Source organism: Elephas maximus, chromosome 4, assembly GCF_024166365.1.
Source record: "Elephas maximus indicus isolate mEleMax1 chromosome 4, mEleMax1 primary haplotype, whole genome shotgun sequence".
Taxonomy (NCBI): Eukaryota; Metazoa; Chordata; class Mammalia; order Proboscidea; family Elephantidae; genus Elephas; species Elephas maximus.
In genome coordinates, this window is record NC_064822.1 from 50,193,928 (window position 1) to 50,207,111 (window position 13,184).

A 13,184-nucleotide genomic window follows, 5' to 3' on the forward strand; every position below is an offset into this window, starting at 1 on the left:
GTGAGTAAGCCAGATCCACGTTCCTGACTTAATTGTTCTCAGCTCACCTTGTCACCCCCCAAGAGATGATAAACCTTTTAAGGGCAGGATTGACTTCACTCATAGTTGGATTAGGTGCTCACTTACTCGGCATAATTTATTGGAAGCCGGCAGAAGGCTGTTTCCTATCCAGAGAAATATCCTGCTACTCACCCACTTTAGTCACTGAAATTCCACTCTAAGAAAAATTTTCATTTGGGTTAAATGCTGTCACTGAAAAGCCCCCATTGATACACAATTAAGGGCAGAATAACAGGGGTTGCTAGCATTTTACTACGGTCCTCCATTACAGAGAGAGGCCCCCTGCCCCCACGCCCTACTGAGAGATCTTGCATGAAGCCAACTTGTCAGCATGTCTTAGATACAGTCATTATAAAATCAAAAAGATCACACTCCCTCCTCACTTTGGGGACTAAAGAACTGGAGTCACTGTGAGAGATCAGAAGCCACGCATGAAACTGCCCTAAGCTTGAGTAAAGAAGTTTCTTCATTTCTTTATTTCTTTAACTAATGCCTTTGGTATCAGGGTAGACCTGCAGCAGTCAGTGAGGCCTGCTTCAACAGATTAATGCCTGATGCAAATAAAGACAAGATCGTGGCCCCATCCCCAGCTGGGGCTTGTCAACTTTGCAGAGAAGCAAAACTCCTTAGAATGACATTGCATGCTCACACCAGGATGGGAGGGAATGGGGTCTTTTTGCCTGCTGTATTCTCTAAGGTGAAGGGCAGCTCACGTTTTTGACAAAAGAGGAATAGGAGATGTGAGGACAGAAGCAAGAGGCTGGAGTGAGACAAGCAGAGGGTGGTGAGCTAAGGGATGCAGGCAGCCTCCCAAAGCTGGAAAAGGCAAGGAAACAGCTTCTCCCTGAGAGCCTCCGGTAGGAACCAGCCCTCCTGATACCTTGACTTTAGCCCAGTGAAATTGATTTGTGACTTCTGGCCTCCAGAACTATAAGAGAAAAATGTGTGCTCTTTTAAGCCACCAAGTTTGTGGTAATTTGTTACAACAACAATAGGAAATGAATACTGATTTTAGCTTCATAGACGCTTTACATTTGTGAGGAGTTTACCTAGAAGCAAAAGATTTAGGTGTTACTGTAGTATAAATGGCTAAGTGCCTGACTACCAGCTGAAAGGTTAGCGATTTGAACCCACCCAGGGGTGCCTCGGAAGAAAGGCCTGGGGATCTACTTCTGAAATATCACAGCATGAAAACCTTACAGAACACCGTTCTACTCTGGAACACGTGGGGTCGCCATGATCGGGGAATCCACTCGAGGGCAACTGGTTTGGTTTTTTGGTTTTGGTGGATCTGTCACTAGGCCTCTGAGCAACTTCAAATACATCCAGTCTGCCTCACACTCCTACCACCTACTACCCCCTCAGGAACGTTGTCAGGCTGGACTCTATTGTACCTAGGGTGATTTCAACTTCTCCTCTGAGAAAGGGACCTTCATACATCCAAAGTAGCATAGCAGAGTCATTAGTTTTGGGTTTTTTTTTTTTTTTTTTTGTAATGTATTGATTGTCTATTATGTGCCGGGCACTGCTACTTATAGGGATGCAGTGATGAGCAAAATAGATCTGGTCCCTGACCTTGTGGTGTTGACCCTTTGGTCAGATTATCTAGGTCCAAGGCTCACATCCACTTACTAAGCAGGTGACTTTGGGCACGTTACTTGCCCTCGCTACCCTGCAATTTCTCATCCATAAATAGGGGTGATGATCTACCCAACTCACAGGGCTTTTCTGAAAATTAAATGAGAAAATCAATTTGAAGTGTTTCGTGCTGTGCCTTGCACATAAAAAACATTCAATTGAAAAGTTATTATTTTTCTGTAGTTTATGTGTTATAAGCTTTATTTATGAGTCAGGATTGACCCAACAGCAACGTTTGGTTTGGAGCCCTGGTGGCACAGTGGTTAAGACCTTGGCTGCTAACCGAAAGCTCAGCAGTTCGAATTCACCAGCTGCTCCTTGGAAACCCGATGGGGCAGTTCTACTCTGTCCTATAGGGTCACTATGAGTCAGAATCAACTTAAAGGCAACAGGTTTGAGGTTTCAGGTTTTTTTTGTTTGTTTGTTTGGTTTTAAACTTTATTAAATGTATGTGCTATGTATCATACATGTATATATAAACCCACTGCCATCAAGTAGATGCCAACTCGCAGTGACCCTACAGGACCGAGTAGAACTGCCCCATAGGGTTTCCAAGGAGTGCCAGGTGGATTTGAACTGCCGCCCTTTTGTTTAGGAGCCTTAACTCTTAACCACTATGCCACTAGGGTTTCCATGTATATATAACATGTATATTATATGCATGTATTATAAAGGCTGCTTAATGACTCAGCTGCTAACCCAGAGGTGCCTTGAGAAAAGACCTGGTGATCTAACTCCTATGGAGCACAGTTCTCTGACACACATGGAATTGCCATGAGTCAGAGTCAACTGAATGGTAACTGGTTATACATATTGCATACATATATACTATATGGATGTTGTGTGCCATCAAATCAATTCTGACCCATAGTGACCCTATATGACAAAGTAGAACCACCCTATAGGGTTTCCTAGGCTGTAATCTTTACAGGAGCGGATTATCAGGTCTTCCCTCCTGCAGAGCAGCTGGTAGATTCGAACTGCCAACTTTTCAGCTAGTAGCCGAGCACTGAACAATTGCGCCACCAGGGCTCTTTATACTATATGTATTCTATATGTATATTGTGTAAGAAGAAGCTCCAGGTCCATTTTTTCAGCCCAATTCCTCTCATTCCCCTTTTTAAATGCACCCTAAAGGCTGGACTGAACAATGATCAATTTCCCTGTCCTTCTAGGAGGCCACCATGATTCCATGTGATTGTCAGCAGTTCTGGAGTCTTCGGAAGAGAGAACCCATATCAGTTGCTGGCTGGGAAACTGAGCATTCTCTGAAGGAGGCCCAGCTTGCTTAAAGTCACCTTAGGTTACTCTGCTGCAACAGGGCAGTCCTAAGATATTCAAAGAGAAAAACAGTAGCTTCCCACACTCAGGTCTCAATTGTGTAAAAGATAGGTCAGCTTACATTCCCAGTACGAGAACAGTTTGCCTATAATGAAGGAGAACTTCTGGCTCAGTATCATCAGGTCAGAATAGAGGGAAATTCAGGCAGCTTCAGCTCAGTCAGCAGTGCTGTGGGTAGGGGCTGAGTGATATGCTCAGAGCAGTGTGAGCGGCTTGTGGTCATGCTCAACAAGTGCCCAAGTTGCCCTTGGTAAAAAAAAAAAAAAAAGAAGCCAAACCCAGTGCCGTTGGGTCGATTCCGACCCATAGCAATCCTATAGGACAGAGTAGAACTGCCCCATAGAGTTTCCAAGGAGCACCTGGTGGATTTGTACTGCCAACCCTTTGGACAGCAGGCATAGCACTTAACCACTATGCCACCAGGGTTTCCATGCCCTTGGTATGGCTATGAAATAGTCTCTGTAAAGAGGAGTGGAGCCTCCCCTAACAATAAGGGAGGGAGCAGCCACCTTCTACAAGGTAGATTTTATTTAAGGACCTCTTTTTTTTTTTTTTTTTTTTCCAGTTCATGAAATGGAGTTTTAATGACCCTCAAAAAGCAAAGGCTCTACCCGAGTCCCCCCTCCCTCCCACGCCTGGGCCCGTCTGATTCATGAAGGCATTCGAGATAAACTACTCAGAAGACTGGGTCACAGATGGCCAATTCACCAGCACAAAGGGAAACTTCACAGTTCCTTCTGTTTTTTTTTTTTTTTTTGTATACTTTACAAGTTTGCCCAGTTAGAATTAATATTATAATCATTAAATAAAAACAAACAAAAAAAAAACCCTGAAAAACAAAACTTTCATTTTCTAGAAGTTTCTTATGCCCACAGGCCAAAAATATAGATTGGCTGATTTCTCCATAGACTCTCTCTAATTGGCTGAATAAGCGTCGTACAGACACCACCCAAATCTTTCTGCAGTATGGTCTTCTTTAGACCACTTCATTGAATTAGGATGACTTAGTTCCAGGAGCCAACTGCCTTGTCTCTCCACCACTATATTTCGAAATTACACAATTCTAGGCCCGAAACTGGTTCCTTAAAAACACAGCCTTCCCTCTGCGTGTTTGTTTACACATCTTTGGGGCTGTTGCCTAGAACAGGCATCCTAACTAAGGGGAGTGCAGATAAGCACTTTATACTTTATAATGCATGGCTTTTATTTAGCTTGAGACCAGTGGCGGGGGAGGGGGGGTTGCAGGAGATGGGTGGTGTGTTACTGGGTCCACTCTCCAAATCCCCACTCCAACGCGCAGCCTGCCAAACTGTGCACACAGACATGACAGGGGATTGTAAAAATGCCCCATAGACAATGTGGCTAATGTACCAGGATCCCCTGCAAAGTAGCTCAAGGGAGAATTAGGAAGTGACTAGGGATATCAGAATCTGAATAGAGCACCCAAAAAGGAAAAGCTTTTTTGAACATTGAAATCCACTTCCTCTGTTTATCCCTTTCTCCAGAGAGAGAAAAGGAAAAAGAAATACTGGACTCTGGCTGTATACCTAGAACAGACCGTAAGCAGTTCAGGCAGAATTTCTTTCCACAATAGATGAGTGAAATAGGAACCATGCTGCAAAATCAGCAAGACAAGCAAGTACTGTGTATTCAGCTCAAGAGGAACCTGGACACTTTTCAGAAAGAGCAGGGAATCTGAAGACTGTGGGTTGACGGTCATAAAATACAAGTTAATTTGTTTCACAAAGTAGTACTAAGGATAGACAGGAGTGGGGCTACCCATCTGGAATCTTAAGAACTATCCTTCCAGGCTTTTACAATATCCTGGTCAAAATTCTGGCAGGGAGGCAGGGGAGGCTTTCCTAATAACAGGTGTTCTCAAAAAAAAAAATTTTTTTTCAATGGAATCATAGTATTTTTCTTCCCAAATAGATCTTCAAAATCATCTTATCTAATTTTGCAGATAAGAACTCAACTCCCGGGGAAATGAAGCCAACGGCCTCACATCATTCTGTTAATTAATGGCAGAGCCAAGAACAAAACCCAAATCTCCAAACTCCTAGGGTAGTGCTTATAATGAGTTCGAACAATCAATGGGTTTCTCTAAATTTCCAGAGTTTTCCTGTTACTGTGCTCTTTACAAAGGGTGTGGGCAAGTCAGATCTGAGGATCTATTCACACTGTTGGTTTGAACAAGATGATGTAAACAAAAATGAAAATGGTTTTCAGAAATTCACTTCATTTGGAAGTACGAGAGGGGCTGGAGTGCTATATCTGCTTTTCTGGGTAATGGTTAAATTTTTTTGTTTTGAGGATAAAACTATAATATGCCACGGTTCACATGCTGTCTTTTGGCCTTTTAATCTGCTTTATCTGTCCTTCCCTTGGAAATTGAAGGGAATTTATCTGCAGAGGTGTCAACAATGGCCTCTGTCCAGGAAGGATCACAAAAATGGTTCTAGGAGTTGGGATAGGTTTGGGGCTGAGGGTGTGTGGGACAGGGGAATGGAACAAAAGTGAGCATGGAGTGATAATGCTTCTAAATCTTTGAAATGTAAATAGGGCAATTCAGGGTTCAGAGAAAAATATCAGAGGTGGGAATGGATTGCACTTGAGTCTGTGAGTTTGAATTTTGTGCACAGGTGTTTTAGTAAATTCAGGTCAGGCATGCAATACCTGGAAAGAATTTGCTCCCTTCATGCAGTCAAGTCTCACGTTGAGGAGTAAGCTAAAATTAGAATTTTAGAAAATAGACACGGATCTCAGAAGACTGTCTCTGGGAGTCCCCACCTCAGCCACACCTTCTGTCTGCCTGGCTACTCACTCAGGGGCCCAATGGGGAACCTCACCACGGTTCAAGTGGTGCTTTTTTTAAAGGGGAATAACAATTTAAATGTCACAAAGTAAGAATGAGATCACTGGAGTCTTGGTTTCTCCATTTCCTGCCTTTTTTTTTTTTTTAAAGGAGTAAATGGACTTTAGTTAAATAGACTTCAACCTAGGCACTCAATGGATATTTCTGAATAAACGAAGTGTTTAAATCCAAAGTTTTGAAGTGCTTAAATCCAAAATTTTTACTTCATGAATTTCTACTGTTAGATAAATAAGAGTATCTCATAAATAGCAAAACCGTTCAATAGCTGTATGACTTATTTTTTTTTTCTATGATGTTGGCTTTTAAAACATTTTAAAGAAATAACCCAAGTTCTCAAGTTTTCTCCTATGGATGAGCTAATGTAACTATTACAAAAATGAGGCAAAGCAGATTGAAAATTAATTACAGGTATAATTTACTCGAAATTCTTTTAGCAATATTTTAGATCTACAACCTTGGTCTATTTTTCTAGATTAAGCTCTCTTTAATGTGTTTCATATCTTCTTAAATGAAGAAAAAAAAGAAAAACCATTGAAACTTTAAAGACATGCTAACATTCTAAAGAAACTGATTCACTGTTACTACCTATTTTTTTAAATCTTCAGTGTCACCTTCTAGAAATGTCTTTGAATGTTAAATCGATGTACAGGAAGATGAAATGACTTTCTCTGAAGAAGGGAGAGAATCAAATATGCCATTATAGCTATAGGACCTAAAACAAAAAGTAGTTAGAGTACTGAGTTTGGGGTTTTTCTATGTGCGTTCTTCCCCTCACCCCAAAGAATGTCAAGAATTTGAACTCCCTGTTCTTAAGGTGAAAGGGCATTAACTCAAATCTGTTCATGAAGAAAGGAGGTGGCAAATCCTGAGACACTGGAACTATACAATAAAATCTCCCAAGTTTAATACAGCAATAGGTGAGTATTTCCTTTGGCGCTTCAAAAATAATTAAAAACAACATCCAAATTGTAGATAATTTAGGAGCCAGTAAGATCTCCATTTGTATCTCAGTAATTCTCTACTCCTTTATTTCAACATTTAGCTTTAGATTTAAAATATTTGCTAAGAAAGCAGAGAGGCGATTAACAGATTTTAAAATGTGTGCCACGGTTACACATTCTGTCAACAGAGTGAAAGGAAACTATACAGCATAAGTTACAAAATGGTTATTTCATGTTTCGCAAACATTCCAATAAACCCTTTGCTGTGGTGTTATCCAATTCAACAGTAGAAAAGCAAAACAGAAATGAACTCAAGAGCCAGCCCAGCTCGTTTTCATCTCGAAGGGAACCACATGGAATCCGTCTGCTGCAGTCTTCGCCTGTGAAGCTCAGCGAGGGAGGACTCCCATTTCTCCCGTGAAAAGACTGCCTACTCAGGGACACAAGGAGAGCGGGTTGGGTGAGCCACAGCTCATGAAGGGCCCACAAACATCACTCCAGCCCCAGAATAAGTCCCTTTGGAAAACCTGTACAGCTCCAAAGATCCTCAGTTTCCCAAAGGAATAGACATGGACTATCTGAGGTTGGCATGATCTCCTTGTTTTTGTTCTTTTTAACTCCTTTTTCTTAAATTAGCTAGAGCTACCAAATTCTATAAGAGCTTGGCCATCACTTTGATATGATGTCATTTTGTTGTTTTAAAATATTTTTACTTTATTAATATTATTATTTATTATTATTATTCCAACAGACTGTATTAAGGCAGTGATCACTAACACAGAACACAATAGGAGCTAACATTGGCCAGGCTGTTCTCAGGACCTGGGCCTGCCCGGCCTCAGTCACTGACATGCATGTCGGTAGCTCATACACTGCTACCCTCATAGCACAGGCCGCAGGGGGAGTGGGTGAAAAGACAGATGCTGCTGTACCCTTAAAGAAGCTATTTAATAAATATCATCAAAAAAACAAAATGGAAAATAAACCCTCCAGAGTACAACCACCTTAGGTCAACTGAACGTAATCTAGTTTATTCAACCAAAAATTGAGAGAAGGAAAATATTAAAACAAAACCAAAAAAAGAGCAGTTCTTAACAACTAGCAGTAAATAAATTTATACAATTCAGTCTGTATAATATGATGAAATAAATCTACATCTTTTCTTATTTTGGTGCTTTGAATTATACATACAAACAACAATTACAGGGACTTGTTCACAAAGCATGTAGGTCTGGAAAAGGCTATCTGTACCCATCGATGGCAATATGTAAGTGTTAACACTGATTGCCTGGAGCTGATAGTATTTCCTACGCAGAGGCCCACAGCTTTGGACGAATGATTTGCCTACAACTTTTTTTTTTCTTTTTGTTCTTTTTTTTTTCTTTTTTCTTTTTTTTTTCTTTTTTCTTTTAATGCATCAAACAACTGTGGCCAGTAAAAGGAAACAAAACTGGCAGTTTGTCCATTTGGATATTAGACCTAGTTTCTTCTTAATTTCTGTACTTTATTTCCCTATATTCCTTAAAATTCTTGGCGTCCTTCATGCCTTTCTTACAGCTACCCAGATGCAATAAAGTCTTCCTCAAATGTACAGTATTTCTTACAATATAAGTTATATGCAATGTTCAGCATTTTTTTTTTCACAGCACTAGAGACCCTGTTAAATAGGGAATATGAGTCTGAATGGCTTATTCACAAATGGGATCCAGATTCAGTGGTTGAGAACACAGACACCACAGTGAACTCCTTTTCAAAAGTGGCAAACATCATTTTGCTTTCTGCCTTCAAAAACATATATCCATCGGTTTTAGGCTTCATGATACTGCTCCTGCAAAAATGCAAGTATAAGGGGTTGGAGGGACTCTCACTTGGAGACCTTTAAGCATCGAGCAGGGAATCTAACCCATGGCGGTGACCATACTGGAAGGATGGTGAGGTCCAAAGGAGAGGCTGGACGGTGGGTGCATCGGTGTTGGAGTGGTCAGCATGTGGCTGGAGTGGCTGAAAGGTGAAATGTGGCTGAGGGAAGACATGTGTCTGGAGAGGGCGGCTGGGTTAAACGAGCTGCTCTTGGGGAAGTCCTCCAGCGTGTCATGCACCTTTTTGCACTTTTTGGATTTGCTAGACATTTTTCGGTTTCTGGTCTGGATTCCTTCCTTCTTCATAGTCAAGGGTCTGTTAATCTAAACAAAGATCAATTTTTTTTTTTTTTTTTACTTTTTTCACTAACTCTGAAATGGCACAGGCTTCACACACCACCACGGGTTCCTCCGACTGCCCCAGATCGGGGATCTGCTTTCAGTCGGCCCCTTCCTCCCATCTTTTCCTGCCTCCTTCCCAGCGATCCCGACAACTGTAGTCTGGCACAGGCTAGGTCGGGCTGGGGTATGACTGTCAGCTTCTATCAGTTTCAGAGATCAAGAGACCACAGGTGAGGTGTTCCAAGTAGAGTTTACTAATTCTGTTCATTGGTATCAGTGATCTGGGGGGGAAATTTCCACAGGGAATTTTGCATTTCCAAGGACCATATTTTAGAGATCTACCCAGTATGATTTTATTTCTATGATAATTAAAAGATAGTAACTTTTCTTATTTCATCAGTTTCCTTAAAATATTTCATGAGAATGGAACCAATTACAGAATCTTCAAGAGGGAAACAACACTTTGCCAACCCTTTAAGAACTTTAAAAAAATCTGTTTTAAGAACTTCCAAAGCACCGCCAAGGTTATCTGAAGTACTTACGTCTATCTCCCTTGGAAAAACTGGGATTGTACCAATCTTAAAAGTAATTTTTGGTTGCCTCTCTTTCACTTGACCTTTTCATAATGAGAGGTGCCATAAATCTTCCCCTGGAATTTGTGTGTTCTGGGATCTTTCCTAAAGGTAATCTCTTGCCCATATCACTCCAACGGCAACTGCAATGATTGAACACTGTTATTTCTACCTATTCTTACCTACCTACTTCTAACCAGACAAACACCTAAACAACCAATCAACAAATATTTAATAACCACTTACTGGGTACAAAGCACTGTGCCAGCAGGAAAGTACACTCACTCTAAAAATTAAAGGCCAAGCAACTCTTCAGACAGGGATTAGACTGGAATATGGGATGGAAAATGATACTGGTGAAGAACGGCTTCTTGGATCAAGTAGACACATGAGACTATACCGGCATCTCCTGTCTGGAGGGGAGATGAGAGGGCAGAGGGGGCCAGAAGCTGCCCGAATGGACACGAGGAGAGAGAGTGGAGGGAAGGAGTGTGCTGTCTCATTAGGGGGAGGAGCAATTAGGAGTGTATAGCAAGGTGTGCATAAATTTTTGTATGAGAGACTGACTTGATTTGTAAACTTTCACTTAAAGCACAATAAAAATTAATTAAAAAAATAATTAAAGGCCAAGAATGAACTAGAATAAAGAGACAGATGCAAGACCCTGCTCTATAGATCACTAGACTTCAGCCTCTGCAACAGCAGACCATCTCTCTCTTCTTGATAAACTTTTTTTTTTTTTTAAATACATTTTCTTTGGGGAGCCAGAATCAAGAAGGGACTTTACAAAGCAAACAGCAGCTACTACCCACATGAAGTCAGAATCATATTAACCTCAATAACAGGCATCTATCCCATTTTTTTTTATCCCATAGAGCAAACTGCACATCTGGCCATGTTCTCAGAGAAATGTGGCAAAGAAATTCCAGGGGTTTATGTCAGAGTCTTAGACATTCCTGATTCCCTAGAGAGAAAACGTTCTCTTCCATCAGGGTTCTCAAAGGTGGAGAAAGAGAGTCCTATGGCTCCAAAAGCTGGCCAAGAGGGACCAGGCTGCTGACAATGCTTCTGGGAGCAGCACACACACAGCTTCCTGAAGCTAAGCTGGGAGAGGATAAGCTGCTAGAGAAGGGACTTGGAGTCAGACACTGGAGCTGAGACCTTATTTCCCTCTGTGCCACGAAGGCCACGTAAGCGTGTGACGGCAGAAGAGCTAAAAGGTCACTGCCCAAAAGAGCATCTCAGGGATCCTTCTTCAAAGCTGTAATCAAGATGAAGCTTCAGCATACAGAGATGATGGGAATCTACTGTCATATCCAATCTTCACCAAGATAATGTCCAGATACACAGCCCTTTATGGTGTTATCTAGATATACATAGCTAGATATCTAAATATAATATCTAGTTACACAGACAGCCACACAAACCCAGATAACTAGTTACAACACTATCTAGATACACTGATAGTGAGATACACAGTTATCTAAACACCTAGATAAGGGGAAAGGGACTATGGCATACATGTATAGATATCTAGATGGGCAGAACAAAACACAACATGATGAAATGTTAATAGATGGCTATCACTTATTGTTAAATACACATAAATTGCCTCCTTTTATGAATTCTGTCTAAGCCAGAGAAGAGAGAAAGCTATTCTCTACAGCGATTCTCTCTCAGTCACTGGAGCCCTGTCATGATCACAGAAGCTAATTAAGAATACGGTGGGAATGCACAGTGGGGAAGGTTCCTTGACTTTCTTTCAATACTTCATATTCTTTACAAAAAAAAAAAAAAAAAATTTTTTTTTTTTAGATTGGACACAAGTGAGGCCATATCTCATCAAAGTTAACTGCTTTTTAAAAAAATTGTATAGCTAATTTCCCATAATTCCTATATTTCCATTGAAATAGTAAAAAAGGGCATATCCACACACAATTCATTACAAGTTTGTTATATTTTAAAATAAGAAAGGGGTTTACTTTCCAATGATCCTCCTATCAGTCCTCACACTACTGAGCTCCCAGAGAGGCCTTCTAATACTCTGAAATCAAGAACCTGTTCATAGATTCAAGGCAATTTAGATGCCAGTCCTGACTCTTCTACTTCATTAGCCACACTACTGTGCACAAGTTTACTACTCTGGGTCATCATTTCTTCAAGTAAAACTTAGAATTAAAATAATTTCTTCCCTGTCTATATCATGGAACTATTTGAGGCTTAAATATGATCAAATAACATCAAATAACACCTCCTCCTACACTGTCATCGCTGCCACCATCACCCCTACTGCCAACCCCACCTCTACTGCCAATTAGAAATTCAGCCAAAAAATCATTTTATAGGCTGTGCTGATGACTAGGTAGCTAATAAACACCAATGTCTCAAATCTTTCAGATTTTAATCACAAATCTTTTTATCTCCACTGTGGCAAGGAAGTAAACCCCTCAAAGTGAAATGGGACTTGGGTTTAATTGCTGATAACTGTACATACAGCACAGTGCTAGAATCTGTGAGAGAATAGTCAATCATAACAAGACTGTAGTTCATTAGCTCTGGCCCTGACTGGGCCCATGTCAAGAGAAGACACTTCGGGCAGGAAGGTGAGTTTTACGAAGTCTCTTGGAATCACAGCAACTTGTTCCCAAAGAGTGAAAAAAGGACTAGAGTGCTGAGGTCACCCTGAGAAGTTCTCCTGTGACTGGAAAATCTAAGCAGAAGAGTTTCCTCCCCAATTTTAAGGTATTCCTGAGTAAAATGAATTTATTGCCAGAATGGCCCTGAGCCAAGAAGCTTTGCCTCTTCCCTGTTCAGTCCTAGACTTTGCCAAAGGTAGACTGGCAAAGAAACTTGAGGAAAATCAGAGAGAGTTTTTTGAAAAAAAGAGGCAAAATAAAAATAAAATAAAAACAAAAGAATGAAATGACGATTCTTTCTCTGGGATTAATGTAAACTTCAAGTGTAATATATTACAGTCAGGGTCTGTCAGCCAGAGTTGTTACAGAAAAAAAAAAAAATACCTGTGCACTTCTTTTTTTTTTTTTTTTTCAAGGTAAGGTACTATAAAATGCAAGGACTCCAAATTGAAAGATTAGAAGTGGCACAGCTAAACCAAAAAAAAAAAAAATTTTTTTTTTCCAAGGTGACTGGCAATTATCACTCTGCTAATACAGAAAGAGAAAAAAAAAAAAAAAAAAGTTTCTTTTCCCTGGTAATAATCACCTCACATTGCTGCCTTCCCCAGGATGCCCCTGCCTGTGTAAGCTGGTTAAGACAAAGACATCAGATGAAATCTCTCAGACATTTCATTTCATGTCTTTTATACAGAGAATCCATTTAACACTCACAGCACAGGTTTAGCCAAGGCTTTTTACCCCTCGGTAACTGACTTGGTCCTCTTGGTTTTAGGAATTCATGTGTCATGCTTTACAATTCTATTTATCTTTCTCTTTCAATCTCTCGCTCGCTCTCTTTTTTATTTTGCTCAAAAGGAAACACTCAGAATATAATTGGCTACTTTTTGGTTTTCCAAGGGGAAGATTTTTTTCCTTAAAAA

General features: G+C 40.5%; 1 protein-coding gene across 4 annotated transcripts in view; it reads right to left on the bottom strand.

Moving 5' to 3' along the window:
* Positions 1-13,184, bottom strand: part of GATA3 (GATA binding protein 3) — a 146,288-nt gene that overhangs the window by 118,554 nt on the left and 14,550 nt on the right. For 2 of the 4 annotated variants that reach the window (XM_049882001.1, XM_049882000.1), the window contains exon 6: positions 6,465-9,038. The exons of the other annotated variants lie outside the window; for them this stretch is intronic. In XM_049882001.1, the coding sequence (XP_049737958.1) occupies positions 8,754-9,038 (285 nt within the window). In that variant the 3' untranslated portion in view covers positions 6,465-8,753. Of the gene's footprint in view, positions 1-6,464; positions 9,039-13,184 lie in introns of those variants that run through there. 4 annotated transcript variants of the gene reach the window in all.